The 16,241-nt window shown below is 29.4% G+C and overlaps 1 protein-coding gene across 2 annotated transcripts in view; it reads left to right on the forward strand.

Moving 5' to 3' along the window:
- The first annotated feature begins 7,726 nt into the window (after positions 1–7,726).
- LOC111291130 (translocon at the outer membrane of chloroplasts 64-like) overlaps positions 7,727–16,241 on the forward strand; it is a 28,425-nt gene continuing 19,910 nt past the window's right edge. The window contains exons 1-6 of one of the 2 annotated variants that reach the window (XM_022882724.2): positions 7,727–8,108; positions 9,234–9,386; positions 9,890–10,014; positions 10,453–10,578; positions 12,499–12,681; positions 12,792–12,936. In XM_022882724.2, coding sequence (XP_022738459.2) covers positions 7,906–8,108; positions 9,234–9,386; positions 9,890–10,014; positions 10,453–10,578; positions 12,499–12,681; positions 12,792–12,936 — 935 coding nt within the window. In that variant the 5' untranslated portion in view covers positions 7,727–7,905. The remainder of the gene's footprint in view (positions 8,109–9,233; positions 9,387–9,889; positions 10,015–10,452; positions 10,579–12,498; positions 12,682–12,791; positions 12,937–16,241) is intronic. The other variant, XM_022882727.2, reaches the window with a different exon arrangement.

Consider the following 16,241-nt stretch of genomic DNA (forward strand, 5'->3'; position numbering starts at 1 on the left):
ATAATAAATTATCTGCAACCTACTCATAAATCATGTTATCATAAGATGTGCTTAGAACCTAAAATATCAATAGCAATTAAGCATAAATTCAAGTACATGTATACAAGCTCATAACAATTGTTAACGATACTAATTGTTAAAGATATGTTATCACAAAGCATACCAATTGTTATCATACAATAAATCAAGCAAAATTATGTTCTAAGATTTCTCTTCCTTTCCAAAATAAGGATTAATCAATTTAAGGAACACACAATTTTATATGAAAGGTACAAACTATTTCAAAAATAGGTACATAAATAAGCATCTATGAAAGTTCAAAAAATCTTTAGTAATTTTGATACCAATTGTTACCAGTTGCTAGCAATTTGATTCAACAACTTTTATAGAGCACACATACTTCAAACATATGAAAGATTTATTCAACACATGCATAAATGATAATAGTAATCTTTCATAAGTTATCCTATAAAAAAAAAAAACCAAAAGCTCATATGTATTTAATAAAGCATGAATACTAATGAGCAATAAGTTTCAATTATCATCATGTTATAACAAAGATTATTCAATCATTTTTCAAACAAGATGAACACATAAGCTATAGCAAAAAAATAATGAAAGCATAATTATTCAAATTTATTCCTATTTATTTCAATTCATGGTAATGAACTTAATCTAAACATATGCAAGTATCTAAATATATATTTCAATCAAAATCATACAAGCATATGCAAAAATATTTCAAATCACATATACCAATATACTAAAAAAAATACAAATCTTTAGACACGATATGGTACATGCTATCTCAATAGACTCAATCAATGAACATGGATATAAAACTTCAAATTATACGTTCATAGTCCATGAATCAAGGCAATTGAAAGATCAAGAAATCAATATATTCAATTCATATCCATGTTCAAAGATTCAAACGAATATTTATGCAATAAAAACTAGTAATCAAAGCAATCAAGAACTAGGCATGAATATAAATGAAGATGACTTAATCTATCCAAGCTTTCAAGCATATTAGAATAATATCTACCAAGTGGCTTGGTGATTAATTTATGCAATATGTTCATATATTCTAGCATAGTATCTCATTTTTACACACAATCAAAGCAAGCATTTATCAAATAATACATTAAACATTATAAATCATAGGCATATAGCATAGATTCAATACAATTACCTCTATCCTTATCAAGTTATATTGTTGTGCTTATTGTAGTTGATTGAGGCTTTGAATCTTTCATTTCACATCATTTAAGCTAGTCTTTAATGTACTTGGGCTTGATTGATGAAGATGACTTGCTTTGCTTGTTTCACTTGAAATATCAAAAATGTAGGTTTATTCATGCTTATTTCGAGTTTTCTTAACATAAACTTAGAAAAATTTCTTGACAAAAGATTTTCATTAGAAGCATTAAGAAAATCAATTGATAAAAATTATACCAATTATTAGAAAACAATTCCATATTCTAAGTCATTATATTCAATAAACACAAGTTGCCAATTACAAGAAAGATATATTTATATACTTAAGCTAAAAGCCATATATCAAGTTAAGCATCAAATATCACAATATGACACAAAGCTAAAGTTCTCATGTAATATGCAAAACATAAATCCTTTCTAGATCATTTAGAAATATTGAACAAAAAAAAGACATATTCAATAGTCATGTATATTCAATAAATCACCAAAGAATACGTCAAAATAAATTTTAGGCCATATAAAAACTAAAAACTCAATGAAGACATATTTATCATCAAAAACATATTCAAAAAATTTTAGCACAAAAACATAAATATGTCTAAACAAATTATAGGCCATAATCAATAATGACTTAAGCTAAAAATAAGCATCATAAGAAATTCATTTACTTAAGTCATGTTGCAACCATGTCAAATCAAGAAAAATCACATTTATCATATATACACACACTTGACAAGAACAATAGATGAACTAATAACACATATCATTAAACACAATTAGTTAATCAATACTTAATCCCAAACCAAAAGATAAGTTAATTATGCACAAGTTTCAAAATATTTCACAAAATTAATAAAACATTTAAGTACAAAAATAAGCATATTTCATAAAATATCTTTCACAATCAAGAGATAAACAATTCAAGCATTTTAAACCATAAACATTAAGGTCAAATTGAATCAATCATCATATGAGCATATATCTTGATAAAAAACATAGATAACAAAGAATCAATATATATCTTTTAAGTACATAAAGTTCATCAATTCATCAACATAAGAGAATAAATAAATATTGAATTAATAAGGATAAAGAATTAAAGCATATTTCAAGACTATTTCATAAGAAATCAAAAGATAAATAATCAAACATCAATATTTATGATTTAAGCACAAGATAATCATCAATTTCTAAAATCACAAATCAAGAGTTAAAATAATTCAGAATAAAATAATCGAGTTTAAAAAACATTTCACAAGATCCAAGCATTACTAACAAGTGGAACAATTTCAAACATCATGGTTATATAGGCATGTTTAATAATCACAAATCAATATGTATAAAAATTCACAAAATCATTTCTATCATGCCAAATCATTCAAACAAATATATTTATGCAAAATACAATAGGATAAATCATTCAAAGCTTAATATTTTCAAGATTTTTATTTTTGATATTTTGAAGCTCATTTTCGCTCGAAAAATACCTTAATAAATCTCATAACTAGTCAAGCTTATTTTTAATCATCTTGAACCATTCAAACAAATTTCAAATGATAAAACAAAGTTGTTCAAGTGGTCAAATTGGCATTAAAAACAAGGGAATCAAAAAGTCAACTCTTAATCCCACATTTTTTTAAAAAGGCTATTAAGATGGGTAAATATGTTTAAAATCATATTTAAGCTCTTCAAACCATTTAGAAAAGTTTTATATCACACTTTAAAAAAAATCTAAATGGTTTTTATGCCTATAATTGTTCAAAAATAAAATTTAACTTTTTGAGCTTTAAAATCCTTTGAAACTTATAAGTAAGACTATGAAAAATTAAAACTAATGCAAGTTCTCAAGTTTTCTTTGTTTGAGCAAGTTTAAATTATTGAATTCAAGGTATTCAAATTCATTTTATAATTAAGAACTTATTAAAACAAAATTTCATATTTTAAGACTTGACTTTAGCAAAAATTATTTTCAAAGTAAAACATAAAGTCTCAAAATCATTAAGCTTTAAGAGCTCCCCCTAAGTTTGTGCATAAATATACAAACAACTACGCACATAAATAATCACACCAAGCATCAATAAAAAATTCATCAACAAAATTATGCTCAAGCAATTTAACACCATAATCAATTTCAACAAGCATTTCGAACATTTTTAAGAGCAAAATAAATGCATATTCAATTCAAGCTCACATTTTCTCAAGATTATGCAACATATGTCTTGTAATCAATGTCAATCAAATTTTGCATAATCAATCAAGCATTCAAATTTCATCAAGAATAGATAACCAAATTAAATTTATAAAAGTTTAGTGGTTACCTATTTTTATTATGTGTCTAGAGTTATAATCTTAAGTATCACATTATAGCTTTTTACTTTAGCACACCTACAAGAGACAATCTCATTTGATTTTTGGTACCCAAATTGCTTTGAGTCCTTGAGAGCTAGTGATCAAGTCTATAGTTTCTTTTAGAACCCATACTTACCAAATTCTAAATAGAGCTTTTCTCTTTATAGGATAAGTATGTATAGTATGACCATGAAAATTATAAAAACTACATTTAATCATTTTAGCACTTAAACTTTTATCTAAAAACTCTTGTTTTTCATTCATCAAAACATCAAATTTTCTTTTCAAATCAAAAAATTTTTTTTCTAAAAATTCATTTCTACTTTGAGAGGTTTCAAAATCTATTTTCAATTTTTCATTTTTTTTCCAAAACTTTTTTTGCATTCATAAAATACTCATTCTCTACATTCAACTTTGAAATCTTTTTCTTATATTTCCTCTTTATTGATTCACATTCAACATATAGCACATATCTTGCAATTCATCAAAAGCATATAAATTTGAATCAATAGAATTAGAGGTTACCTTTAAATCTTCAAAAGCCTTGAGACATGATGCATTTCAGTTGGATTGTTGTATTTCATATATTTTATCCAACTTCTCCCATACTCATTTGAGGTTGAACACTTTGATACCAAATTGAATTTGTGGGAGTTAAGAGCTTCATATAGTAAGCACTTGGCCTTAGCATCATCTATCACTTGCCTCATGTAGTTTGCATCATTTAAAGGAATTTCAAACCTTTTTTCAACCATATTCCAAGCTCTAAATTTTTGGGCTATTATGAACATCTTCATCTTTTTTTTTTCATTCACAAAATTCAAATTTATCAAACATAGAAGCTTTGAGGACTTTTTCACCATCTTGGAACCTAAATTAAGCCATAGGATCTTTATTCAAGGTGGTTAAACCTAAAAAAAAAATATCAAAGCTTTGATACCAATTGCTAGCTTTATAGGTGAGATGGTAATCCAAGAGAGGGTGAATTGAATTTCTCCAAATTCTTCCTAAATAATGATTTCAAAGTAATTGAATGAAAAATTAAAAACAATATCAAAATATGTGCAAATAACAACAAATTGATAATCTTAAACCAAATACAAGGTAAAGAGATAGGGATAAAGAAATCAAACACTAACATATATAGATGTTTGATCTTTTTTCACAAGGCATCTACGTCATCTTTTCTTAATTGTCCACATTAAGGCTTCAATCCATTAATTTTGAATTGAAATTGTGACCTTATCTTTTTTTTCCAAGGCTTAAGATAGAAACCTTACACACTTTACTTTCTAGGCTAAGTAGCAACCTCTTAATTTCACAAATTCAAAAGGATACCTCACCTCTTGATTACAAAATCACTTAATAAAAATGCAAACTAAAATCACCTCTCAAAGGTTAAGTGTTTGCCTAATGTAGTACAAAAAAATTTGATAAATGAACAACAACAATGATTTGGATACAACAAATACAAAGATATAGACTTTAAAGTTCTAAAATTCTAAAGTTCTAAAATTCTTAATTTCTTTGAGAGAATGAATATATGACTTATTTGATCTTGCTCTCTTGATTCATCAACCTTTTTGGTGTTTTGGAGTGGCCAATATATAGAGAAATTGAATAGCTAGCCATTGAAGGTGCTTGGGAGAAGAAAATAACCATTGAAAGCATGAGAAACTAGCCATTGAAGTTGTTCCAAGGCATACCTAATCGATCCCTTCCATAAGGGGATCAATTGGTTCACTTTTACTGCCCATTTCATGCTTAGAAAAGAAGACCTGATCGATCTCTTCCATAAGAGGATCGATTGGTTCATGTTTTGAACTAATTCTCGACTTTAAAAATGCCTACTCGATCGATCCCTTCCTTAAGGGGATCGATCGCTTCAAGGGGGTGATTGATCCCCTCTATAGAGTGATCGATCCCTTTTTGCCATTTCAAAACAAAGTATGCTTTTAGGAGAAAAGTCAACTGATCCTTTCCCTGAAGGGATCGATCTTGTCCATCTAGGCAAATATCTCTTATTTTATACTCTACTCACTAATTTGATCATATCTTGAGTATTACAAATCTAAATCACAAACCATTTAAAGATTTAGAAACTAGACTTAAAGGGCTTTCTATCCATATAAAATTCATCACCTAATTCATTGTGTATGAATTATAGTGAATTTTCAAAACTATCTATCATGTAGTTTTTAGACAACTACAAAGTGTCTAGTAAAAATTCAAAATCTTTTCTTACAAAATTTGGAATTTGATTTTGTTTGATCCATTAGAAAGTAAACTCAAAGAGCTTTCCAACCATATAAAATTCAAATATTAAAACTTTGTGAATTAATATAGAAAAATAAAAAAAGTTCAATGTTGGAAAAACTTTGCTATTGTAAAACAACTTTCTTAAGTTAATCTATTTCTCAATACCAATATTATTAAAATTATATTAAGTCCAAAATGAATAAATTCACTTTAAAAACAACAATTGAACTTTCATTTAAGCTCAAATAAATAATCTTTAAAGATAGATTTGGTTTGAGAAATATGAAATCAAGAAAAGTTTGTTTAAACTTTGAAAATCATATTATTTATTTAGTACTATAATATAAAACTTAAGAACATGTAATAAATAAATCTTTTTCAAAATCTTGATCAAGATTATTTAGCTTAATGTTTTGTTATTTCAAAATAAGGATCAATTCAAGGCTAACACTCTCAATCATTATTCTTCTATTTGGTGCCATTTTCTTCATAGAAGCTCAACAAAATACAACAAAAAACTTTAAAAATATTGCTTACTGACAAAAAATTTTGCAAGAACACAGAAAGATAATCAATAGTAGAATGACACCTAAGCAACAAGTTCTCTTGTAAGCAAAATGTAGAAGTGAAAATTTTTCTAACTTTCCTTTATATACCTACCCAAATGAAACGACATTAATTGGAACCATGAAACAATAACAATTTGGACTGTTTCAACCACTTGCAAAACGATCCTAATTTATCTCCCATTAAACCCAACTCTTCGGTTGCCTATTTTTTCAAAAAAAGACACATGCATTCTTTTTTAATGAACTGATACAATTTAAAATTTAAACTAATTAATTGTGCTTGATTATTCTTAAAGCCCATTGCATCACGTGTCTTGAACAATCTCACCATTAAAAAACATTGGTGCGTGTCTTACATTGCACCAATAGACTTGCTACATGTATGCGTGTTCAACTTAGTGAACTAGTATTTCACACAAAAATTTTCCTAATTCCTTACCTATTGCTCATTGTACCTTGACAAAGCATACAGCTTGCCAAAAAACATCCCTCGCTTTATTGGGACACTCCATCAACACAGTTCGCCAAATGAGCACTATTTACCTCATAAGGACTTGTCATCAACAAAGCTCACCAATTGAGCACTTTTCATCTTGTAAGGACACGTTATTAACACAACTTGCCAACAGAGCACCCTTTACCTTGCAGTGACATGTTATAACACAACTTGCCAACAGAGCACCCTTCACCTTGCAGTGACATGTTATCAAAATAGCTTGCTAAACCAACCTTACTTTCTTGCTAATTGCATTTCTCATACTCTTATCAATGGTTTGAGGGCAATATCTTCATAATACCTTTTAGATCTATGAGACAATTATTATACTTATTTACTTAGTCAACAAAATCAACTCTCTAAACTGCTTAGCCAACTCTTACCTAATTATTATGCTACCAATAATAAGGGTCGATATCAAAATCCCTTGTTATAGAATTGGTTCGCCCTTCGTTAAGGAGGGGCTCATTAAGGAAAAAATTAAGAATTTTCTATTATAGTATATTTTTATAAAATCTTGATTCCTAATTTAAAATAAATTTTTTTTGGGTTTTGAATTGATTTACTATATTAGTTTTTGTGCATAAAGATTTAAAAATATAGGAAAATAAAATTGAAGAGAAAATTTTAATTTCTTTTTGTAAATTTAAATATTTAAATTTTATGTAGATTTATTGTCAAGGATTTCAAAATTTTTTAATTAATTAATTTATTAATTTGGTGTGATTTATTGATAAGCTATAAATTCAAAGCGGTGCACTAAATATTAAGCCATTTAAACAATAACAACAAATAAAGAAATAAATAAAAACACAAGGAAATCGGTCACTCCGTCCCTTTGAGAAAGTAGAAGAAATCCAGCGCCTCATCCACCCAAAGCCAAATCCCCCCAAAACCCGCTCTAACCCCAACGCCTCCGCCCTCCCTTCCTTTCTCTCTTTTATTATCAGTTTTTTTCGTTGTCATTCAAGTTTCTAGGGCCTTATTCAAAAATCGACAGCCGCAGAAGACATGGCTTCTCACGCCGCCAATCTGTGGGTGCTGCTGGGGTTGGGCTTAGCTGGAATCCTTCTAATGACCAAGAGGCTTAAGAAAACTATTAAAGCTGATTTTGGAGCTTTTATTCAAAAGCTAGAGCTGCTTCCACCGCCTCAGCCTGCTCCTCCCAAAGCTCCCCACCCTCTCGCCGGTCTCACTTTCGCTGTCTCTGACGTGTATGCTGTTTTCCTTTTATTTAATATATATATATATATATATATTTATATGAGTCTGCTGTGGCTTTTGAAGTCGAGAAGTGTTGGGACTGTTTTATGGTCGCTGCTACTTTAATTGCAGCATTTAATTTTGTAGATGGGAGAAATGGTTATGGTTAATGGTCAATATGCATGGCATATTTATTCTTTAGGGAAAGAAAGAAAGAAAGCCAACATATATATGGGGTTTTGTCGCTTCCATTAAGTGTCAATTGCAAAAATGGAGTGGCATGCGAAGTTAGATTTAGTTGAGTGAATATACTCTTTCTTTTTCGGCCATTAATAATAATCCAGTTATGTAAAGCTGGTATTTGAATAAGAAATAGTAGCTCTATTTCTATAAGACAAACACTGTCAATCATATTCATGGACCTTAATAAGGATTTGGTTGTTGCTTTTTCTACATGTTCTTGTGTTTTTGGAAGCCAAATGTATACAGCATCGTTTGGAATCAAAAGAAGTAATGTTTTTGAATAATTAAAAATGAAAATTTTAGTTATTTATTTAATAAAATAAAATATTAATTTCTATGAATAATGAGATGCATGAGTTTATGTCTATATAGAATAGTTATGTTTGAATGTTTGTTTCATTTTAGTTTAGCAACTTGGAAGGAAGCAAAAACCAAAAGTAATAACCTAATTTTTTTCTGCTATTTTGAATATTTTGGAATTCCTTGTATTTCTCAGTTATTTATTTCAAAGGATTGATTTGAAGTACGGAAAGGAATTCATGAATTTTGTGATATTGACAGCCCCATTATTTTTTGAAAGCTTATGCAAGATTTTGAGGCAGGATTTTGCCTTAGGACTTTCTGCTTGCATATGCTCTGATTGGCTTGTGATTTTTCATTCTTCTTTTTCTCTCCTTTCGAGGGAAATGTTTAAAGAGTTGAGTAGGAAAATTCAATTGAACCTTTCAACTTTCTGGTATTCTTTTGTGCTTTTGGCATTTAAGTTTTCAATTTAGATTATTTATGTTATACATGTTCAGATTGACATGGTTTTGCTCTTTCATATGCTCAACATCATGTCTGTCACTATCTGTTTGGCTTCTAATAGTTGATATTTATATCATGCTTATCAGATTTGACATTGAAGGATATGTGACTGGGTTTGGCCATCCAGACTGGGAGAAGACACATGAAGCATCGTCTCACACATCTTCTGTGGTTTTGTCCCTTGTAGAAGGAGGTGCCACTTGTGTTGGGAAAACTATTGTGGATGAACTGGCATACAGGTACTTGCCATTACGAACTATTTTCATGAACAGCAGTCTTTGGATTTACGACACTGTTGGAAATTAGGGAATGGAGGGAAAGGGAAGAGAGGGGGTGAGTTGGAGGGGAATGGTTACTTAGTAGTAATGTTTTTAATGCTAAGACAAAATTGACCTTATTTTGACATTTTATTTAACTCATAAATGATGTAATAGTAAAATGACATTACACGTTATCATTCCATTCCCTTTCCACTCAACCAAACAAAGTTTCTAACATACCACTCTCCTCCTGCCTGTCCCTCTTATTTTTTTAAGCTATCCAAACAAGGGAAACCAACCCTCTCCTTTCTACACTTTACTTTACCCTCCCTTCCCTTAGTGGTTCCCAAGATTGTTCATCCATATTTACTAAAGACGAAAATCTCTCTTGGTTTAGCCATAGTAGTCATCAAACATGATTTAGTCTTTTGGTTGTTAAGATTTGCATGATTCTAGCTGCTTTTGGCATGTTTGATTTTCAGCATCCATGGAGAGAATAAACACTATAGCACACCAACCAATCCTTCTGCACCAGCATGCATTCCAGGTGGATCTTCTAGTGGAGCAGCTGTTGCTGTTGCTGCTAATTTTGTGGACTTCTCTTTAGGTCAGTTTTGTGCTACCTTTCTGACTGATTAGCTTTCTCAGTTTCTGCGAGTTGCATTGTTGGTCCTGGTATATATATAAGATATGACCTTTTGGGGAAATGTTAATATTATTAATCAGTTGCTGTAGACAATTGAGCTTATTCTGTCTCATCTTAAGAATGAATATTCCCTGAGTAATAGTTTGAAAAAGTTAATCTTATTCACTAAAATCTCTGTAGTTTAATTTAATTGTAATATTTTAGGAAGTGCTGCGACACTCTAGTTATCTCAATTAGTGGTATTTGGGATATCTAATTTTTCTATTGAATGGAAGTTTGATTTTCATAATGTGACTTTGATCAAACATGATGAGATCTTCTTGATCCTGTTTGATATTATATTCTAGAAAATCCTTCATAATTTTGGCTCTAATTTTTCACATAATATTCTATGAGTAGGTATTGATACTCTTGGTGGTGTGAGGGTACCTGCAGCTTTTTGTGGTGTTATTGGATTCCGACCCTCATATGGTGTTGTTTCTCACACTGGAATTATACCTGTTTCATCAAGTCTCGACACTGTAGGTGTGTATGAAGAAATATCAAGTTGTATGTTGTCTTATGGCACATGGGAACATGCAGTCATATAATTATGTGTCAAACAAATTGGTTGTTATTTGATTCAAGTTTCCTAGTTTTTTTCCTTGTATGACAGAAGCTTTGTAACATGCTCTAATTGTTTGCCCATGTTTTGATGTAGTTATAGAATAAAAACAACAGCATTTTTGTTTGCTTTCTATTATTTTCATCATAATTTAGTGAGAAAAAGAAGATATTTTTGAATCTACAGCTGCTTGTTTAAATTGGTCTTGTCTTAAACTAATTTTATGTTGGGGCTAGCCCTATTAGCTCCCTTGATTTTTGAAAGTTTAGTTTGGTCATGGTTGTCTATTCAAAGCAGCTTCTAAGTTGAATTTTCGCCATATTATTTTCTATTTTTGTTGAATTTTCCCTTTACCCTGGTTTTATTCTCTATCTGATTCTACAAGCAATCTGGTTATAGTTTTTCTTGTTTGTTGGTCCAGTTATATAAAATTATTGGTAGATAAACATTGAGTAATAACCTGTGCTGATATAGAAAAGCACCATGAGGTAGTTCTGGCTGATAAACTTGGTGCCAATCTCTCTCTTATTATGTCTGTTATCTATATATGTTTGTGTGTCTCTGTGTGTATCTATATATACATATATATGTATATATTATGTTTTATATATTTATTTTTAATTATTTTAATAAAAATAATACTATATACAAGTAATTGTAGTATATAAAAATTTTTAATAATGAACTCTGATCATTATCTTCTTTCTTTTTTTTTTTCTTTTCTTTAGATAAGTTTCGGTAAAAATGATTTTCATTTGAAGTTTTCTAACTATTTATTTTTTTCACACTAGTTTAAGTTTTAAAAGTTTGAACTTATTAAGCTATAGAATAACTACTGATTAATAAAAATAAAATAAAATAAATGTAATTCAACCAAAATTCAAAATAAGTATAATATAGTCTTCACAAAAGTTGCATGCCTCTTAAGTCAATTAAAAACTTGCATGTAGATACAGACACGAATATATTTCAATATTGCATAAATTTGATAAGGTTAAATACACATTTGATACTTGAACTAAAGTTAAATTGTCAATATGGTACCTAAAGTTTAAAAATTTGCAATTAGGAACTTTGCTTCTGTCTATTAATTTGCAAATGAGACTAACATCATTAGTCAAATGGGTGACATGTCCAAAACATCCAATAAAGTTGCAACATGTGGCATGTTTTTATTGGATGTTTTTGGACATGTCGTCCATTTGATAAAGGTGTTAGTCCTGCAAGCAAACTGATGGATGGAAGCAAAGTTTAAACATAGTTGTGAATTTGATTATAGTTTTTAAACTTTGTTCCAAATCAAGAATTTGATTATAGTTTGGGTACCAAAGGTGCAATTAACCCTATTTGATACATTTGGTCGAATAATTTTGGTGCATTGGGGATAAAAAACTTGAGAAACCTTCACGGATTTAAAGTTTTATCGATGAATGTTCCATTCATAAGCTACATTCATATTGATGTATGATTTGAACAAAATGCTTTGCATGTCCTTTTTCTTCTGTCTTATGTTTAACCAGTGCAAAGCATTTACCGTGCATTGTACTCTGCTTCTAAAAGATTCTAGCATGGTGTGGTTTTAAATTTAGTTATACATTATGAAGTTGAATTTAGCCTTGCAGCACATAAAATATTGGGTAATGATAATAACTTATGATTATGTATATCAATCAGTCATTTTCTGATCAGGCATTGTATTTGCTTTTGCACTTTTATTCTCTTTATATATTAATTTTCATGTTTCTGCTAGATTTGTGATTTTTTTAGGCAGAATCTTGTCGTTATTCTATTGTGCACTTATTAAACTTGATTGTATTTGACTTGTGAAACTACTATGGCAGGATTATTTGCTAAGGATCCCAACATTCTACGTCGAGTTGGCCCTGTGCTCTTGCAACTTCCATTTTTGGTTCAACGCAATCCTAGGAAAATTCTATTAGCTGATGATTGTTTTCAACTGCTAAAGATTCCCATGGACAGAGTTTCACAAGTGGTGATTAATTCCACTGAGAAGCATTTTGGAAGTATGTTCTTGTCTATATGCCTTGTGGCAATAAGCTTTTATGTAAATGAATTTGTTCTGATTTGTTTTTTAGAGTTGTGTTGAAATTGCTAACTTTTCTACTTACTTAAGGACAACTATTGAAGCATGAAAATCTTGAGAACTACTTCAGTTCTAAGGTCCCAAGCTTGAAGGAGTTTTATAGCGAGAAAATAAATTGCGGTTCAAAGATTTCATCCATAAGTTTGCTTGCAAATGTTGCACAGTTTCTTCAAAGGTGAGGTTTCATCTTAATGATGTGTACGCATGTTATCATTTGATGCCATTACATATGATGAAGTGCGTTTTTCTCCCTTAATTTCTTTTGTAAATGTGCAAATCTTTATTTATTTATTTTTTGTTTTAAAGCTTTCATGGTTTATAATTCTTTGCTCTTTGTAGTTTGATTTTTGGAACACCTTATCTGTTTTGATGTAGGACAAGTAGGGAGAAGAGACAGAATGTAGAAATTTAGGGAGAAAACTCAGAAATAGACAAACAATTAGAGAGAAACTGAGAAATCAGGGACAAACCGAAAAACTTAGCTATGTTTGGATAGATATTAGTAAAAGAAAGGAAAGGAAAATGAGGTTTTCTAAAGGAAAGGAAAAGAATACATATGCCCCTTGTTTAGATAGGTAAAATTAATAAATTAAAAGAATCATTACAACCATTGTTTGGTTAAAGAGTGAAAAGGAAAGGAAAGGATTTATTATAATATTTTTTTCAATTATTTCTTTTTTAAATAAAATTATTTTTTATATATTAAAAAATCTAAAAAATATATTTTTTTTCAAAATTAGAAACTAAAAGTAACATTTAGTTGATATATATAATTATCATGTCCAATATTTTGAGTAATAAATAAATATACATATTTTATTAAGATATATAAGAGAAAATTGTTTATAACTTGTCCCCTTGGTTACACATGTCCCATTATATCCTCACATTGTCCTGTTTTCCTTTTCCCATGACATCAACCTAGCAAACCATTTTCATTTTACCCCACCTCTGCAATAATATCTTATCTATACAATCTTGAAGCTTCTATAGTTTTTTCTTTTTATGTGTAGAACCTTTCTTTTCTCATGTGAACCATGTAACACCCATGTGATTTTGCTTTGAATTGTTTGTGGTTTTTAATTGTTTTTTTTTTATGGTGGTTTTCAACTGTTGTGTTACTGGACTAGCTAGTGAGTTGAAGATAATAGAAGCAAAAGAGTTTAATGAAAAAAAACCTCATAAGTTTACCATTTTATTTTTTAAATGTGTTAATATATAGTCTTTTTGTATGCGGTAATTATGGATGCATGACGGATGTAATCAGCACCTTTGCTTTTTCTTGGCCACAGTATATTTTTCACTAGTCTTGGCCATGGTATTGGCTCTCTTTTTATTCATCAAATATTCATGATGACTTGCCAATGTTCAAACAGATTGGAAAATCTCATCCATCATTATATGTTGGGTTTTTCTTAGTGACGATGCTCCAGAAAAAAAGTTTTTATATGGAGTTGTCATAGGGTTTGCAGAAATAATTGAGGGTTTTATGGACATTTCAATGTCTTTTTTTTTTTGCTTTTTTCCTTTCTCTTCCTTTTCCTCCAATTTGGAGAAATTGAAAAATAGAGCTTTTGAGGGAAACCAAGGGATGTTAAGTTCCCCTCCATTTCACTTTTTTTATTTTATTGGTTATCCAAACAACCCTGTTTCCCCACCTTTCCTTGCCCTTCATTCCATTCAATCCAAACATGGGCTTAGGGAGAAAACCAGAGAGAATCAATAGGAAGGAAAATCTTAATATCACAACAACTCCAATATTCAATATCCAATACCTAAATGAAACTAAAATAACTTAAGTATTTATAACTAAACCCAAAACCCTAATAAACTGTAAAATTCCAATACTAACCCCAAAGCCTTATTATTTGGAAAATAACTCAAAACACTTTATAAAATGACCTAAATAATTTAAGATAACTCACAAATATATGTAAAGATTTCACTCAAACACATAAAATATAAAATAAAGTCCTAGATAGTGTAATACCTCAACTAAAATATTTGCATTCTTCATTCTCTCTTGGTTGGAAAAACTCAACCTCGATATTTTAAGAATCAAAGCTGAAGAAATTTCCAACATGATCCATTAATATCAGCATCAAATCTGAACTTCATTAGCGGGACAAATATCTTCTACAAAACAACTTGCGCCTCATTTTAAGCACACTGGGAATGACAAAGTCGATTTAAGAACTAGCATTCACAATAATAGACTTTATATCAACAATCGTAAAGATCAGGTCAAGAAGTAAATGATCTTCATCAGGTAGCTTAACTTCTTCAATTGCTTGGACAACCAACAACAACCTCTAAATTTGTAGATTGAATGTTCTCATTTTCCACATTTGCAACTTTAAGCAAATCACCTCGCAATAACTCAACACCTTCTTCCTCATGCATTTTATCTCTTAAACTTTCTTAAGCTATATTTTTCTTTAGGTTCTCAAAAGTAGGGGTTGTCCTCACAATTGTAACATCTTCAATATGTTTATGCTTAGCAAGATTTTTTTTTATTTCCTTTGATTCATCGTGACACTTATTGAATGTATCTTTTATATTGATCATTCCATCTTTTACTTCCATCAATTTATCATATATAAATTGTGAATTCCAGTCTTCAAGTATTTTCTTACTATGAAGGATATAATCTTTAATATCATTATATTCATAAGATTGAAGAATGTAAAATTTCAAAGCCATTTCTATCTCTCAAAGCAGTCAAATCTTGTAAATGCAAAGTAGTCGTATAAATATCATCTTTTGCTCCAAATTATCCATATTCAACTCAAAACAAAGATTTTGGGTCCATAATTCCATTGGACCCACAGTTTGGTGTGAATGTATCTCTTTTTGGGTCCGATCGCACCACACTTGGTGTTTGGATCACCATGGGGCAGTGTGGTTGGTGCTTATCAATTGCACTACACCAATGGTTTGGGATTGGACCCTTAGGTGTATACTCAGATTTTCCAAACCCACAGCAACACTTATTTCCAAAAATGCTCATACTTCAGATTTTTGGCCCTTGAGGCTGCAGGGACGAAAATGCTGCAGCTAATTAAACCTTTTCCTTATCCATTCTTTTCTTTTTTTAAAAAATTTTTTATTTAAAAAATTTCAAATAACTATATTAATTTAATATAATAAATAAATTTATATAATTATCTAATAAATAATTAATGACTAACTAAAAATTGAATAGATAATAAATTATATAATCAAATAAATTATTAAATAATTGAATAAATCTTTTAGTCATTTTCAATTATTTATTAACAAAGTTATTATTTGAAATCAAAATAATTTTAGTAATTTTCAATTTATTAAAAAAGTATTATTTGATATATAAATGATTTTAATACATTTTAATATTTTTATTAACATCATAAATGTCAAATAAACTATAATTTGCATTATATACAAGTTTTACTCTAATATTCTTAATTGTCATTTTCACTTCTCATTACATTTCAACTC

Source organism: Durio zibethinus, chromosome 11 (genome assembly GCF_047325235.1).
Source record: "Durio zibethinus cultivar Kanyao isolate XHJ-2024 chromosome 11, ASM4732523v1, whole genome shotgun sequence".
Taxonomy (NCBI): Eukaryota; Viridiplantae; Streptophyta; class Magnoliopsida; order Malvales; family Malvaceae; genus Durio; species Durio zibethinus.